Source organism: Arachis ipaensis, chromosome B01 (assembly GCF_000816755.2).
Source record: "Arachis ipaensis cultivar K30076 chromosome B01, Araip1.1, whole genome shotgun sequence".
In the NCBI taxonomy this organism is placed as follows: Eukaryota; Viridiplantae; Streptophyta; class Magnoliopsida; order Fabales; family Fabaceae; genus Arachis; species Arachis ipaensis.
In genome coordinates, this window is record NC_029785.2 from 27,294,416 (window position 1) to 27,313,410 (window position 18,995).

Sequence of the window (18,995 nt, forward strand, 5' to 3'; positions counted from 1 at the left end):
ACTGGAGACCCGCTGCAACTCCATAAGACGATCCCTGCAACTCTGAGCCATGTCGTAATTGAAGTCCCAGATCTCCTTCCCGGACTCTCCAACAACCGCGTGCAGAGATGATAAAGCGGCATCTTGCCTGGCCATGCGTTCGTCGGCTGAAAACCTACCAAATGCCACAAAGTTGACTCCATCCGGTGGTCCCTCCACATGAACCATATACCCATAATAGCGCTCGCCCTGGACGTGTATGCAATCACAGGGCACAAACACTGGAGGCTCTGTCTTAAGGGCGTTGCATGCCCTGCGCAGCATCTGCTCAAGGTCCTCCATGATGACATACTTGACAGGATTCACCGTGGGGACAACCTCTGAACGTTGAAATGCGAGAAAACAATATCAATAAGTAAACCTCAACCATAACTGGGAAAAAATATAATGTAAAACTGCCTACCATCGTCGCGGAGAGGGGCGTCAGGACCAATTCCTCCGGAAGAACTACTTCCATCACCAACGCTGGGGGTTGACATTGTTCCAACCCAATAAACAGCGATTCACTCACAACAGGATGTAACAACCTTCAATCTTATTCACAAATTCCTCAGCGAAGTTATCTCAAACATCAAACTTATTTATATATGACATGCCTCATCACCTTCTCCAATCCAATTATGTATACACAGTTTTCTCATTGGGCAGTCACACCGCTTCCCTAGGGCTTTAAATTCCATAATAAATGCATTAAGCTCACGTATCCATTTTTCCCACCTTCCACCATAAGTTCAAGCCTTTTTTACCTCACATTAAACGCATCACATTCTCTCTTCTCTATGTGATACACGAAACAATTTTCAAAAACACAAAATTCACATACATGATATTAAAAGCCTTATCTACGCAGATTACATACAAAATTAATTATTCATATATTAAACGTCAAAATATTTGCCCGAACGTTTAACATTATTCTGACTACACGTGGAATAATCTATACTACTCCAAGTTTCAAAAAGTATAGATAACTAACAACTTTTTTTTAACAACGTGTGAACAATGTAAAATAATAAGATTAATAGAGTAAATTTAATTAATAGCATTCCCCATACACTTTTCGGGTTTCACTTTAATATAGTTACGCTTACTCTAACGTTTAATATTACGCATACATTACTCAGAACCTATCTGCTACACTCGAGTTCAGGATTCTAACAGGATCGGTGGACTTATAAATATGGAGGCACACTCCTTTGTCACACTCCAATTCCTAAACTCTAAACACATATCCCCATCCCCATCGAAATACGAACCAACAAGAAAAAACTGAAAATGACAATCGACCGTTTCTCAAATATCGCCTTCCTTCCGAACGACATTTGGGTGGCAATAATCATTCAAGTTGCGTCAAACTCCATTCGCGACGTGTGCAGTCTCAGAATGACCTGTAAGGCTGCACGAGATGCGGGAGAGGCCGATATTATTCACCGCAGTGTTTTCATCCCACCACCGCATGCCACGCCGTGGTGGTGGTGCCTCAACCCGGAGGCAAGGAGATTCTTGGATCGCTGCATGGCAGCTGGCAATCCAGAGCTTCTGTTTCGGGAGGCGCTTCGGGAACTATTCATCAGATGTAACGAAAACGTTGGCATCTAGATGCTGAATAGTGCAACAAGTACAGGCCATGTAGCAGCCAAATACGCACTGTCGATGACATTGCTGCTTCGCAGGGACGACAACAACAGAAAACAAAAAGGGCTGGAACTGTATCGCGAGCTTGATGCGGTTGGTTCACTCGCTGATTATAACGCAATGCGTTTTTCAATTCTGACAATCTCGTAGCCAGGTGAGGTCCAAATGCCCCGTATAGAAGAACAAGACATGGTGTGTGCCTCACCCAGGTGCTCCACAAGGGGCCACATGCCTCTTCTATATGACTATCGCAGACGTGCAGTAGAGCGAAACTCCGTCCATGCTTTCGGAGGGGCCGCTCATATCCCCTACATCCAATGTCGCGCGGACTACGACCTGCTAGTCTTCATCAACCTCCCATGAGTTGCTTGTCTTCGTCAACCTCCCATGACTTGGGTTCCCATCTCTACTTAATGTTCTGCTGTTTACACTTTTCCTGGACAAGTTCTGTACCAAATAATTCGATATTGACAAAAAATTTCTTTAACTAATGAACATGATTTAGTTTGGTGGATGTTATCATGTTTGGAGTTATAAAATTCAGTATAATTTTAGCAATAAAAAAAACACTAGTATCGTTTAAAACCCAATTGATTTTGCAACAATTAAACTTAACATTGGATGTTTATTCATCAGATCAATAACAAATTTTTTTTCACAAACTACAAACCTATTAATTACAACTTGTAAATTATACGTTGAATAAATGATGAACATAATTACTATAGCAAATCTAATATGCTCTACTACTATATAAATTATTAAGTTACTGAATACAACTTAATTACATATTAATTTTATATTTCATTTGTTATAATTATTTATTGAAATTTATATTTTATTTCCTAATTTTTATTTACTATACTATCTTCTTTTTCTCGCTTCCTAATAGTTTGGTGAATCAACCGTGTATAAAGTTTTTAATTATTTAATAAATCAATACTCCATATATTTTTATTTTCAAATTAGTTTTTTGCAGTTAAAATTTTCATTATTTTTTTATATTTATTTTACCTCTTCTGCTTTAAATTAAAAAATTCTTTATATTTATTTTACCTCGTAGCTCTCTTTCTTAAATCTCACTTCTAACCAAATCTATCACCGTTGTACTACCGTCACCGGTGTCTTGTTTAACGTTACATATCCTTCGTCATTTTCTATTCGTATTATTTTTATTATCTTAAGTAAAAAATATCTCTAACTATATTTTTTAGGTAAGATTTATTAATCTTTTCAGATATTATGTACTTATATATACACTCTAGTATTATTAATTTGAAAGATTACATATATCTATCTCTTTTGTTGAGATATTTAAAGACCATGTCTAACCGCTTTAAAAAAATAATAAAAAATATTTATTTAAAATAAGATGAATATATTTATTTATAATATAAAATTTATATTCATTTTAAACTAATACGATTATGTTAATTTGAATAAAAATTTCTTAAAATCATAAAAATATTATGTCCTTTCAATTCTTTTAACCTCCTATTTTTGACATAATTTACGAATAATTTAATATCAATCTAACAATAAAATAAATTTAAATTCAAATTAGAATTTAGCCCAAATAGAATCTAATGCTGATTCTTTTCTCTCGCCTGAGGCTAAGTTTTTGCTGTATATTATAAATAGAGAGAAAGGATATAGAAAGAAAAGAAAGAGAAGTAAAAAAATTGCATAGATTTTTTTTCTCTAGAAATGATTTGTTGAAAAGAATACAAGAAGCAAACAAATGTTTCGGAAGGACAATTTTACCTATATATTTTAAATTAAATACAAAAAGGTTAAGGGGTAATATTGGAAGTACATAGAGGGATTTAGTTTTCTCTCCATTTTCTCTCCATTCTTGGAAGGAAAATAAATTCTTCAGTCCCATCAAGTATTTTCCATCCAATTTCCTTCCTCTCCCATGCGTCTCCCCACAAATTATAAGAAACTGAAGAGAATTATGGCAACAACATGACTAAAATTACACATTTATCCATAATCTTAAATAAATTATAATTTATGTATAACATATAAAAGAGTATAAAATGATTTTATACTATTTTAATTTTCTTTCTTACTTTTTTTCCATCCAAAGAAAACAAATTTTTCTCTATATTATATTCCATCCGTTTTTTCATCTATGACAGTACAAAACTAAAAAACAACTTATAATTTGTATATGTCAACGTAAATAAACTATAAAAGCAAATAATATTCAAAAGTTATAATCACTTGTTCTTTTATAACCACTCGATTTTTTTATATATTGGTTCAACCAGAATCCTGTCCTTCATCAAACCAGGATTAGGCTAGTTTCTGCTCCTTGCAAAATGACACATGTGAGCCCCACATTCGATCACTTTCCAACCGTTGGAAATTTTACAGTTGCACAAATTGAATTTCGTGTTCAAATCACAAGAGCCATCCTCGTTTGGTTTAAAAACCACCAAATCCAACCTCCCATCTTAAACAAACTCAACACAGCTCTCCCTTCGAATCTCAACATGGTCCGTGCCAACAAGAAATACTATGTTGTTTTCCGTGGGAGGGTCCTTGGTATCTATAGTTCCTGGCCGACCTGTCATAGCCAAGTTAATGAATTTAGCGGCAACCTCCACAAGTCTTAGGAAACCTTCGACGAAGCTCGTATGGCGTTCGAACAATTCCTATGTGCCAGATGATTACAGAGTCAGCTCACCAACAATGGTCCTCTACTGCATCAAATTCATCCAACAACTATTCAGTAGAACCCATCACCGATTCTTGACCAACTACTCTCTTTCGAGGAAGGCATACATGGTCATCGTCCAACGGAACAAGGAGACAACCACCCAATTGTCCGTCAACACAACCAATCCAACCAAATGCAGCGACAACAATTTTCCTACCCGTTGATCCTTTTTATCTTCGTTAGCATCTTGGTCCTATATTTAGCTCTGGTTACGACGTAGGCTCCTCTTAACCTTAGTTAAAACACCACCTACCACCATCTATTACCTGCATTGTAACAGGCTTACTTTTCACTGCCTTCCATTGTTTACTTTTTAACCTATATTCTATTGTATTAATTTGTCTAATATTCAGTTCACGCATAACATCAGGTTATTATTCCAGCATAACTGTCATTAACTCAGCAAAGTATAATTATTCATATGTGATTTTAGTACTTTAACCCGTTAATCCATTTACCCTCATTTTCTGTTTACGACACCTGAACACATACGGTACATGCATTCCTAAAGCCACCCCACGACAAATTTTCTTCTGGACACTGTGTCACCGCAGGCACAGCCGTACAGTCCAAGCCAGTCCACAGAAAAAGACAAAACAAAAGTAAGCATATCTTCTTCTCATGCAGAGATATCTCTGCAAACATTTAAAACAACCACTGCTCAATAACGATAAAACAAATTTGAGGGTCAAACAAACGGGATTCCACCCGAATCGTACTTTGTTGTATTATAAGGTAACGTCGTTAATCATAACATGATCATCACTAATTAACACAATTTTTTCCACATTATCTACTAAGCCTTCCGATTCAACAACAAACTAAAACACATCACATACTACTTTCCGGTGCAATCACCAAAAATAAAGGACACACAATAATAACTGACCAAATACAACATAACCAAACACCAACGACACATTCAGAAAACACACATCAAACTCTTTCTCCTTCGACATGGCATCTTACAAGGGAATCGTAACTGGCCTTCAGCTTCTTGTAAGATTCTTCCAGTTGACCTACCCTGGCCCAAAGCGCGTTATTTGAGTCGCCTAGAAGCTTCGCCTTTCTGTAGTTATAATCCCGAATCTCTTTTCCAGTTACATCAAGCAACACGCTTAGCATCTCATAAGCAGCATCCTCTCTTGCATCTTTTTCAACCATCGAGAAACGACCAGTGACAAATAGCTCTATCTCAAATGGATGCCCAGGAATAACAACCGTGAAGCCAAAGAACGGGCCTTGCTCTCCGACAAATCGTTCCACCTTGAAGAAACAGGGGCAAGGGATCTCTGCCTCCAGGCAAACTTTCAGCAACCACTCCTCCATGCTGCTCACAACTGTAAAATCCGCGTTGATCTCCTCCGCCGGAATTATAGGAAGCCCTTTTGCACAGTCATCGAACAACAAAAATCACATAAATTTATAATTTTAATAACCAGACATAAAATGACCGGAATAAACACCACTAACAAAACTCCAAGACGAATAAAATCACATTCCATCACTGCAAAGCAGACCTTCGTAAATACACTAACTTTTAAAAGGCGAATGTCGTTTCACAAATCTTACATGAAACAATTGGCCGGCAAGAATAGCCTCCGCCGGAGATAGCCAATTTCTTGCCACCACCTCCATCCGGCGTCACTCGACCAGTTTCACCACTACGACCTTTCTCAGCACAAATCGATGACATCCTCGCTTTGAAACACGAGCATGCGTGTTCAAAGCTATTGAATCCGTGAAACTCAGGAAACGTATAATCCAGAACTTGCTGGTTCGCCTCCTCCCAACTGGTGTATACACCGGGCTTGTGCCCCTTCGTAACGGCTATGAACAATAATCGTTGCATATTCTCCTCCATCTCTCCTACCCTCTCCTATCCTTCATACTGAAGTTGCGCCTATATATAAACATTTATTCTCCATTTGAAGTTAGGTGCTTCGTTGTTAACCTTTTCTTTTTTTTCTTTTTTTTTGGTCACACATCATTATTAACTTTTGGTTCAAATTTATGAAGTTCAATTCCTCCCTCGAATTTTTTTTAGCCGTTCCATTGAAGTTTGTTTGATTTTCGGAATCAAAAAACGTCAGCCCACAAACTTTAACACAATATAGGCCCAAACTGGACCAAATAATTTCACCAGCTAACCAAAAACTGGGTTTTAGTCTCATCCCATAATTTATCGCCATTTACAAAGCAGCCCTAACGGAGTCAAATTGAAACTCCACCCATTAACCCCTCCCTCCCTTCAACGGTGAACTTTCCACCTGACACATACCACCTGACTATACCTGACGTTTGCGTGGCACTTTCTCAAGCATGACACCAATGCAGAAAAGACATGGTGCACCAATTTCCTCAATTGGACAGGTGCATGCTATAACTCACGACATTTGATTAGCTCTCAAGACCAGACGCCAAAAATATGTACTCCAACTCAAGACCAAACACCAAAAAGGAACAATAATGGTACTGACAATAACCACCTAAACACAAAATCCCAACGAAGCAAAGGTGAAAAATTCATACCACATAAGGGGGTGGATTTTTTATTGAAATAAATAATTTTAAAAATTATTATAAAAATACATAAATTAATTATTTCGTTTACAGTATAAATGAGATAATTTTATACGTATTTCATTTACACAGTAAACGAGATAAGACTAGGTAATGCCTATATATAGATGTCATTTACAGCGAGGTTTTGGGCCCATTTTAAACCTTTCTACCACTTTCTCTTCTCTTCTACCCCTTTCTAACCATATTGTCGAGTAAGACGAAGATGGCGCGCACAGATGCACATGATCCCGACATTAATAGGGTGAACGCGACTTGGCACTATGCCCAGTGACGGATCCAGAAAATTTTGGTAATGGGGGAGTTATTTTTATCGATTATTTTTTATATAATAAAAACATTATACCTTAAAATTTGAAAAAAAAAATCTATAAGGAGCCTAACTTAAATGGACTAACTTCGATTTTTTAATATAAGTGTGTGAGAGAACAATAAAAAATTGTGTAAAATATAAAAATTAAAAAATCAAACAAATCATAATTCTTTTATATATAGTTATAGATAATTTCTTTTTTTATCAAATTATTATTCAAATATTTTTTATTATTTAATTACTGAGTTAACACTCTATAATATTTATGTTATAAATTTTTTTTTACGGAATTAACTAATTTTTGTAGTCAACATCGGTCAATTTTTAAAAATTATTCTGTTTATCTTAAAATCTAAACTTAAAATTATTAATTTTTAATTCTAAATTATAAACTTAAACACTAAAATAGATTAATATTAACTAATTAAAAATGATTTTTTATACTTTTTCTAAATTTATATAATACAATAATTTTTATCATTGTATTAATATTTAATAGTATAATTTTTTTTCACACTATAAGTAAAAATTTTTAAATGTGGGGGCAAATATATTATTGTAATGGGACATTGCAAATACACATATATATTTATTATTTGAATTTTTTAAATTCAATGGGGACAATTGCCCCCACTCTTATATAGGTGGATCCGTCCCTGACTACGTCGGGGCAACCGACTTTGCGGTTAGTTTTCTTATCTTAACGTTTATGTTATCCCATATATATGTATAATCACGGTTAGACTACTTGTCAAAAATTATAATACAATTTATATCGTTAGCAACAAGTCAACGATAAGCTATAATTCTAAGAATGTGGTTCTCATTTTCTTGTAGTTAAGTTTTTAACTAGATAATTATTAATTTAGCTGTCAAATATTTTGGTAGATGTTTTTCAATCGTTGAACTTAGTTTATTGGTTACACGTTTCTTAAGTTATTAATTTAGTTATTAACTATCCAAGTAAAAGTTATTTTTTTAGTTAAGTGAATTATTATGTAATTTGTATTTACTTAAATTAAATTATTGAGTTAAAGTTTGATAATTAAATTATTAATTACTTTAGTGAATGTCTTTATTTTAAGTAACGTGTTGAGGAAATGTTTATTAATTAACTATGTAAATGTTAATGTAAAAAATTTTATTGACATAAATTCAATTAGTACATACATGTAAATTTCTGTTAAACAAATGTATACAATAGTTAAGTCAGTTTGTTATGATGATGCACGTATACAAATTTTTAATAATTGTCAACATTTTTTTTTGTTAGAGGCATCGCTTACTTCTACCTCGATGAGTGAGTTACACACTTCCACCACCGAACGTCATCGTCCCATATTCGAGGGAGGCCGGCTTCGGCGATACGGTGCCTCTTAGGGACTTCGTCTTTGCCAACTCTCTGATAACGGTATTTGTGAAGCGCTGGCGTTCGGAGACCCACACATTCCATCTACCATGGGGTGGGGCCACTATCACCCTGTAGGAGGTGACGTACCACCTTGGACTACGCACGCACGGGGAGCCAATCGGAGGATGCTTATGTGATTTCTATAGATGGTACGGTACGGAGACATGGGAGTTGGTGGAGCAACTACTTAGTACCATACCTCCGATGGTTGCACAATAGGGGGTATAGAGGAAGGAGTTGTTCTCGCTGAAGCTTACATGGCTGCGAGACTGTGTCTGCCATACGCCACAGATGGATGATCCGGAGACACTCCGATAGTATGCAAAGTGTTACATTTTGTTACTGATCGGGGGTTACATATCTAATTTACATTATAAATAAGATAGTTTACACTACAAACGAGATAAATAATTCTATGTATTTTTATAATAATTTTTAAAATTAATTTCAGTAAACAAAACTAAAAAAATATATATTTAAATAAAAATTCCCATATTTTCTAGTGCTTCAAACACTAAGGAAAAAGATTCTTGATGGAGGGTCCAGATTACTCCAAGCAAGAAATTGATAGTATTATCAGATTTGACCAATGATTTAATATAGAGTAAAGTATCGTTTTTGCCCCTAACATTTGGGATAAATTTTATTTGTATCCCTAACATTTAAATCGTTCTATTTGTATTCCTAACATTTGTAAAAGTAATTCAATAATGTTATCATACCATCAATTATACATCATGAGCTTTAGTTTGAGTTTTAAAAATCTCTTCTTAAAATTAGAATACAAATGTTTGAGATAGAACCGATGATCCACTCCGAAAAATAGCTCATCAAAAGTTGAAACTAATCCCTACAACATTTATATAATTCACTTTTTTAGGGACATAATTGAACCTAAACACAAATAGTGGATATAATATTAAAATCGAATACATCTAAGTGAGATCTAATTGAGAATGAATACATCCAAATGAGAATAATTGAAAAATACAATCTGATTTGTTAATATAATTGATGGCAGGATAATATTAAATCACTTTTATAAACGTTAGGGATACAAATAGGACGATTAAAACGTTAAGGACACAAATAGAACTTATCCCAAACGTTAGAAACAAAAACGATACTTTACTCTTTAATATATATTTTATACTAATGACTGATTTTGACGACTGATTTTAATGAATACTTAATATTTTTAATAAAATATTATATAATAATAAAAAATATTATTTTAATTTTAATAATATTTTTTAAAATATTATAGTTATTATAATATAATTGTGTTGAAATGACCCTGAATATATTGGTTCACATATTATATGTCTGAATGATATACGTTAAAAACAGATCAGATAGCTAAACAAATATATGGTACAAGTATAAAATATATATTGCACTTCGAACTATAAAATCAAATCCTCAAGTAGTTGAAAAAATCAAGGAAATATATAAATAAATTTATAAACTACCAAGGTGATCATGAGATGGTTTTAAAGCATCCATGTGCACTTGATATATATCATGTCGCCCCCAATCATCATCATATACATATCATCCAGATCTACATCATTCTCTCATCATCGCATGGTACAATGCAAAGAATTTTAATTCTATTAGACTAATGAAACGGAAAATCCATAGTGATTCAACCAGAAATGGAAGGACTTGAAATTAAATGATATACGTATTAAAAAAAAGATGTTCTTGGCCAGTCAGACAGCTGCCTGAGTTTTTTAATTTTGATATGGAATGAGGATTGATATACAGCATGGTTATGGAGGTATATAATGTTTTATCAGGCTGTGATGGCTGCGCCAAATAAATCAGAAGGTCCAATTGGAAGAGTATAATTAGACGGTCCAATTACAGTAATCAGACGATATACAAATCAGACTGTCCAATTTGTATACTAACGTCCACATGGCGCGCAAGCAATGGGTTTCTGGTTGGCTTCGTTGCTTCCTATACCCTGTTCGAATGTCACCTCCTCTCAGCAGTCATCATTTTCACTCGCATACACTATTCTTTTCTGTTTGTTCTCCAACCCCACAACCATCTTTATTTTCAATCATTGTCGGACTATAAATTAAAGCAGCAGAAAAAAATAATTTTAAATACAATGCCAAGAAGATCAAAAATTAAAAAGTGAATCAGTCCGAACTTCACATTATTTATTATCTTGGGTATCTAAATTATGTAACATTTTATTACCTAATATTTTGATTTAATAAAAATAATAGTAATAATATTAGATTTTAGTAGCAATATTATAGTAGCACTAATTAGAAATTAAATATGTATATATGATATTATTATTGTTAAGTGTTAGAAATAGCGAATAAAGTAGAATTAGTTAGTTTATAAAATCTGTGAATAATTTTGATTAATAATATGATGTTTTGCTTTGGAATGAAATTTATGATTATTGATTATATGTTTTGGAATGAAATCAATTTATAAAATCTGTAGATATTATTAGGGTTAAGTATGATTTTGGTCCCTAACGTAGGGGCTGAAAATTTTTTTCGTCCCTCGCCTTTTTTTTGCTCCAAAATGGTCCCCAAAGTTTCAGTTTTTTTTAAAATCGTCCTTTTTACCAAATATATTTTTTTTATTACCAAAATACCCTTTATTAAAAAAATTATAAAATAAAATAAATATAAAATAAATAAATAAAAAAAGAAGAAAAGGGGGTGGGGACTGGGGAGAGAAAGAAAGGGGGGAGTATATTATGATTATTGAAATTATTCTAGTTATTAGTTAAGGTTAATTAATTTTTGTTATAAGCTAATAAATATGAATCTAGGAGTTTTGTATAACAGATTTAGTATGTTTGAACTTTGAAATACAATTATACTTGTAGTTATAATGGACATGTGAGCATAATTATGTTATTGTTAATATAATTATATTATACTGGTAGTTATAACAAAAATGTGAAATTATAGGGTTTACGGATGTTGATATGTGACCACTTAAATGCCACCAGATCCGTACAACCAAATTGTTGAGGGGCATTTATGGAAAATTGATTTTTATCATGTTTCCCAGGTTGGATTCATCCAATGTCAGTCAGCAATGATTAATGCTCTAATTGAGAAATGGCGGCCTAAGACTCATACATTTCATTTTCCGCTTGGTGAGTGTGCTATGACATTGCAGTATGTGGCGGTAATTCTTGGTCTGCCGACAAATGGTCATCCGGTTACAGGACCGACCATGAGTAGTTTTGAGGCCTTAGAGGCCGACTGCTTGCACCAGTTTGGGTTGCACCAAGAAAGGCGGACTATAGAGGAAGCTTTATAAAATTGACGTGGTTTTGTGGTTTGAAAGATCGCATAGTCTTAACTGATAATATTCACATTCTGAGGTACGTAAAGTGTCACATAATATTGTTATTTGGGACAATTCTGTTTGGAGACAAGTTGGGTGCGGTGGAGCGCTAGAAATTTCTGCCTTTGCTCTGTAACTTCGTTGGGATCATACAGTTTAGTTGGGGATCGGCATGCCTTGCACACTTGTATAGATCATTGTATAGGGCAATTCGTGTCGACTGCAAGTAGATGGATGGTCCACTGACACTTTTGCTTACTTGAGCTTGAATCCGACTAACATTTCTTGTGCCGATACCTGGAAATCCCCGAGTGTTTTTGATTATGAACAAGTAAAAATGAATAAATGTATGTGTTGAAAGAAGTACTAGAAACTCTATTTTATTTTTTACAAGATAAGCTAACTAGAGATTGTCTGACGACAAATGGCGTAACTGGGATCATGAAAACTTTGCTTACCGATATCATTCGCTTGCGCACTATAGGAGGTTGTTGGATGATCTTCAAGAAGGACATATATGTTGTAAAAAACTAGTACCTACTTTTATTTGGTCAATGAATTAATTGTTGTGTAATCATCTAATGCTTTCGATGTGTCCAATTTGTTTAGCACGCTTATGGCATTGAACGCATCAAGCCAGACGTGATTCCTTTAGACATCCCTCATCATTCGGTTATTTAGAATACCACAGTATCGCTCATATCTTTCAAATGCGTCGAGTGGCATGCATCTGATAGATTCAGGATGCAATTTGGCTTGATCCAGGGCGTTCCTAATCAAGAGCGGGATCTAGGTGCATCACACAACGAAGTACTAACTAGACCTAAGAATCAAGATTGGTCTGACACCCACTCTTTTTGGGTGATGCAATGGACCAATCGATATAGTCACGTTCTTGCTAATGACTTGGTGCCTTTACATTATCCTTTGAAAATTTACATGTATTGGTACCGAGGAGCATTCGGTGCCCACTTGCAATTGTCAGACCTTGTATTTCAAGAGAATCCAGAGGGTCCTCTAGCACATAATTAGGAGAATCAACAGTAAGAACCACCAGCACCGCCACCGCACAACAGGAGGTTGAGTATTTTACACCATATGTTCTTCACACCCATCCGTCAGATTATTTTACACCATTAGTCCTGCTACATCAACAGTATTGGAGTGGTCCACAGCTTGAGGCAGGGGAGTAAGCTTCATTCATCCAGCTGCTTGGTTTCATGGCTTCGGGGCCAGGTCGCTCACATTCAGGTAATTATGATGACATTCCCACCGACCAGCTGGCACATCTGAGTGGTATTACTCCAGTTAGGAGGTTATTGGATTTGAGACCTCGGGTTTGCACTTCTTCTGATAATTTTGGAGGTAGAATGTCTGTTGACTCGAGTAGGAGTGCTGATGCCATAGGAAGGATTATATATAATGGAAACCCTAGGCGTATTCCAATGAGTCTAATTCTGAAGAGCAATAAGGCAGTTGATGATGAAACTGATGACTACCTAGTAGACCATCTGGATAGTGATGGCGACCATGAGGACAACGATGAGGATGAGGATGATGATGAGGATGAGAATGAGGAAGATGAAGGCGATGTCGATGATGAGCTGGCCGGTCAAGATGATGAAGATCGCGGTGATGATCCAGCGCCTAGTGCAGGTAAAGCAAACTATTGGATTCATTACATTGAATATGTTGGGTTAGAGCCTTATCTTGTATTTTGAGGAAGAATTTGTTTTGATTAGTTGCACAGAGGTTTGTGTTGTATATTGATAGTTAATTTGTTTTGATTAGTTGCCCTCCGCATGTCTTGTATTCTGATAATGAATTTGCTTTGATTAGTTGCCTAGAGCATTGTGTTGTATATTGATAGTTAATTTTCTTTGATTAGTTGCATAATGCATGTGTTATATTCTGATAGGAATGACTACAAGTGCAAAAGGGAAAGGCTACAACCTTAGAGCTAATCCTCCACGTCGGAGCACTAATCGGTTTATCCCGTCCACTTTTAACAAGGTTGCAAAGAAATGTAAAAAGTTATACAAAGATGTGAAGTGAGCGATGAGAAAATAATGTGTTTGATGTTGTTAATTAAGTTGTGGGTAACTATTTTGGTTTGAATGTATGGATTGACCATGTATACTAAGTTTTTGTGACCTATTTTGGGTAGAATGTATGGATCGATTAAGTTAATTAGATTGTTGTTACTATTTTGGTTTGATTGTATGGATCGACTATGTTAATTAAGGAGTTGTAACCTATTTTGGTTAGAATTAACGGATCGGCTCTGTTAATTACGTTGTTCTTAACTATCATGTGCGTCAAAGAATTATTAATTGACTAAGAACTTGTTGGATACAATATATCGAAATGCCAATGTCATACAGTAACATAAATTCAAATGAAATGCAACAATAGTAACTCTAATGGCCGACTGAACCCACACTTGGACCACCACTTTGACGACATCTACTACGACTGTGATCCTCAGCACCGCATTGCTTGCATCGCCAAGAACCACGCAACATACGAGTGTCCATCTCATTCAAGAAGTGGGTCATCTTAGGCCGACCTTTGGATACCTGTCTGAGGAAAAGATTGCTAACGAATCGAGGTCCATGATAAGCAGACCATGTTATAGGATTTTCCAGTGGTCTAAACCTAGCCCTGTATATTCTTCGAACTTTGTCCATCTTGTATACGTCATGAATGTACACTTGCCAGTCCAACCACTGATTTGCACAACAAGCAAATACATGTCGACATGAAATTCGGTCAACCTAGAATTCACTACATTCGCATCGTTGTCGGCGTAGGTCAACTGCATACTCAACCCCACTAGGCATCTCACGTACTTCAAATACTTCATTTCTCTATCAAAGCAACTAACATGTATCTTTTCCGATGCTCGTTGATTTGCATGCAACTTGGAGGTCACAAGTTCAGAGAACACATGTCCAGCATTAACACGAGCCTCAGCCTCGGCTCTTTTCCAAGTGAACAACTCATTCAGTTTGTAAAATGTAGCCTTAACAAGTGCATTGATTGGGAGATTGCGTGCCCCCTTCAACACATAGTTGATGCACTCCACAAGATTGGTGGTCATATGACCCCATCGTTATCCACCATCAAATGCCAAAACATACTGCTCACGTGGGATCCGGTCAAGCCAGTTGGTGTAAGCCTCATCCCGTTCGCGTAATCGTTGATAGCGCATCTGGTACTCCCGAATTATCCTCGAATATCCTATGATAAAAAAACATTCAACTATGAATAACATTCTATTCAATCGTATTTATAGTAAGAATATAGTTCCTTTTATTCAAACTTACCGATATTAATGATAAGCTTTTGCAGGTAAGGTGGCTTGAACTTCCTCAAGAAGTTCGACTCAATATGCCTGATACAAAACATATGAAAAGCTCTAGGAGGAGACCAAGTTCCATTATTACGAGCAATAGCTGACCTAATGATTCGTGTCGATCAGAGATAAGTCCGACACCATCACATGTTATCACATGTTGACGTAAGTTACTTAGAAAAAAGTACCACGCCTCAGAAGTCTCTCCCTCCACTATGACAAATGCAATAGGCACGATATAGTTATTGCCATCTTGTGAAACTGCAACCAACAAACAACCATTGTATTTTCCATAAAAATGAGACCCATCCACCTGCACTACTGGCTTGTAATGTCTGAATACCCTAATACAAGGGTAATAACCCTGGTATGCAGGCATTGCTTCAAAGTGAACCACTATTGATGGCTCCTTGTGACACATGGCCTCAAACTATATGGACAAAGCTTCGTACGATGCTTTCCAACCTCCGATAATTGACTCCACCGCCTTCTGCTTTACTAACCATGCTTTGCTATAATTGATGGTGTAGTTAAACTTCGACTGTACTTCTGCAATGACTGATTTCACCTTTATAGATGGGTCAACATCTACCAACGGCTTAATTACTTATGAATCTGTCTTGGAATCCAGTTTTGAATGGTCTTGAGAAATAGTAGATCTGGTACACATGTGACTACCATTGTACCTCATTATCTCCCAGCAGTACTTCTTCTGCAATTTGGTAACCCTGATCAGCCAATCACAACCTGTGCCATATTGTATACATTTAGCATAGAATGTCATCGGTTCTGACTCATACACCCGATAGTCTACACCTCTACGGATGGTATAATCTTTCATTGCCTTGATTACTACCTCCCTTGAACTGAATACCATTCCCACCGTGAATTCACCATCCACCACAACAGGAAGCTTTGCTACAATCACACTGCAAGATATATATTTTTATAAATAATCATTAAATATATATCTTAACAATTAAAATTTCTCTATACATTATAGTAATAAATCATTTATTATATAAACAATTGATAAATACACTTTAACAAATATAATTATAGTCTATATTTTAGCTATTTTATCTACATAAAGAACTAGTAAATATAATCCATAATAAAGAACTATGAACTAATAAAGTAATCAAATACTATGATCACAAATTATAATCCACAGATCACATATATTACTCATCTAACCTTATTGATCTACTATTTCAAACTATCACACAGCTATCTTTCTTTACATACCTGCATTCATATATTGAGGAAATTCTGGTGCATGCATAGCCTCCAAATCCAACGACCGCATGAAAGAAGGCTTCTGAAACAGATGTTAGTTTGCTAGTGCATTTGTAACCTCTGCCACATCTGCGCTTATAGTGACATCAGCTTCATCTTCGTCTTCACCTAGACCAATGATCTCATAGTTAATTTTAAATTCCTCATCGCTATCACTATTATAATCTTCCAATTCAATATTTCGGTCCACTTCAAATTGCTCGAACTCAATATACAGCTTGATGCACGACATTCGGTAGCGATTTTCAATATCCATTGAAAACATTTCATGCATGCTCACTTCATCCATCACGTATTTGGTTTGAAATTGAACGAACCTACCAAACATAGATAAAAGATACCTGTACAAAATACACGATACTCTCCTACATATTTGAGAATCTATCTTCTCACAAATCACACCTTTTAATTCCTCAAATGACAATGTGAATGGAATAACATCTAATGAATTTTTGCATACAAATTGAACTCCCTCATATGTTTGTAATAAAAGTTGTCCATAACAATATATTTTCAAGATAACTCTATCATCTATGATAGTATACGTATATTAAAAACTCTCAATCTCACTATTATTTTTTCTGAAAGAATGGAGAAGAAGAACAAGAAAAGAGGAAGAACATGATTTTCTGAGATTTGAAACAGATGATCAAGGAGAAGAAGTGGGGAGTTCTGGGAAATTTGGTTTATGTATACATAAACAAATAAATTGGAGGGTCCGATCGCCTACTGCCATTTCAAATTTTTTATAAAATACAAATCAGACCATCCGATTAGTGTTCTCTCGAATTAAAAAATTTTCCAAGTCTAGAAATCGGAGGGCCCGATTTCAGTCCACAACAAATTTTGCTTCACACAAATCGAACCATCCAATTTGTGTTCCTTTCTCTCTCTCTCTGCAAAGAAATCGGAGGTCTGATTTCTTCCCACTTAATTCAAAAAAGCAACACCGTCACAACAGTGTATATCCCTCCAAAGCTCCATAGCCCAGTGTAACTCATATGTGATCCTCATATAAAAAAAAATTAGCCACTGCCACCCAAACAAAGTGTTCTTTTGGATACATAAATAAATGGGTAAAGTACTAAATTGGTCGCCTACATTTGAATATAATCCTATTTTGGTTCTTAAAGTTTAAAGTATCCTATTTGAATCTAAAAAAAATGATTTAACTTCAATGTAGTCTTACCGTGAGGTCAAAGTTAAATAATTAACAGAATGTCCTACATGACAATAGTACAAGAACAAGATTGATAATTTGGAAAACAAATACAAGCTCCAAAGGCACAAAATCAACCACGGATGTATCAATACATTTATTTATCATTCTCTTTAGTTCTATAGAAAATATTTTATTTAAATTGTAAGAAAAATTATAAATAAATGTATCGATGTATCCACAGTTGATTTTGTGCCTCTGGAGCTTGAACTTGTTCTCCAGATTATCAACCTTGTTCTTGTACTGCTGTCATGTAGGACATTCCGTTAATTATTTAACTTTGACCTCATGGTGGGACTACATTAAAGATAAATGAAACTTTTTTGAATTCAAATAGGACACTTTAAACCTTAACGACCAAAACAGGATTACACCCAAATGTAGGGGTCAATTTAGTACTTTACCCTAAATAAGTTAAAAAGTTTGTTAAAATAGTTGTCCACTCTATTTTAGTAATTTATTTTTACCCTAAAATTATACTTTGCATAGCCATAGCAAAACATTTTAGGCGCAGAAATTTTTATAGAGATAGTCTCAAATGGAGATTTAAAGTCATGAAATTTTGTCCGTTGAGATAGAAAAGGGAGCGAAATTTCTCCAAGACAGATACGAGAATCCAAATAAAAACTTTTACCCCGTCTCCATTAGTTCTCAAAATTTCTGAATTTACTTAATTGTACTTGATAATTTACTTTTTACTGTAGATTTTTTATTCATTTCACATGTCACGTNCTTACTCCAGTACTCCCCACCTCTCAGCAAACATTTCCCTTCACCACTCTTCTCACTCACTGCGCCATCATCCCTCATTGCGTCACTTTCTTTGCTCTTCCGCATCGTTCTCTTTGTTCACGGTATCCATTCTTCTTTCTGTCGTTGCTCCATGCTTTGCATCGCCACCCGTGTTTGTTGCATCGTCCCCCACCTCATCCCTCTTCTCTGCATCAACTCTCTATCTTTATCATTGTGATGTTCGCACCTCTCATCCTTGTACCCTTCCCTAGCTCATGTTGAACATCGTGGAAAAAGTCGTTGACTACCATTAACAGCAACATTGCCGCAGCCGCCGGTTAT

At 35.4% G+C, this 18,995-nt stretch overlaps 1 protein-coding gene across 1 annotated transcript; it reads left to right on the forward strand.

Moving 5' to 3' along the window:
* LOC107604749 lies at window positions 1,315-1,824 on the forward strand. The gene is made up of 2 exons (XM_016306415.1): window positions 1,315-1,615; window positions 1,664-1,824. The coding sequence occupies exons 1-2, from the start codon at window positions 1,315-1,317 to the stop codon at window positions 1,822-1,824; spliced, it is 462 nt and encodes a 153-aa protein (XP_016161901.1).

What these genes read in the sequence shown, in the direction of transcription:
- LOC107604749 (XM_016306415.1), top strand. Translation starts at nt 1,315, where the DNA reads ATGACAATCGACCGTTTCTCAAATATCGCCTTCCTTCCGAACGACATT. An exon ending in TCGGGAACTATTCATCAGAT is followed by an intron (nt 1,616 to 1,663) that starts GTAACGAAAACG and finishes CAACAAGTACAG; the next exon opens with GCCATGTAGCAGCCAAATAC.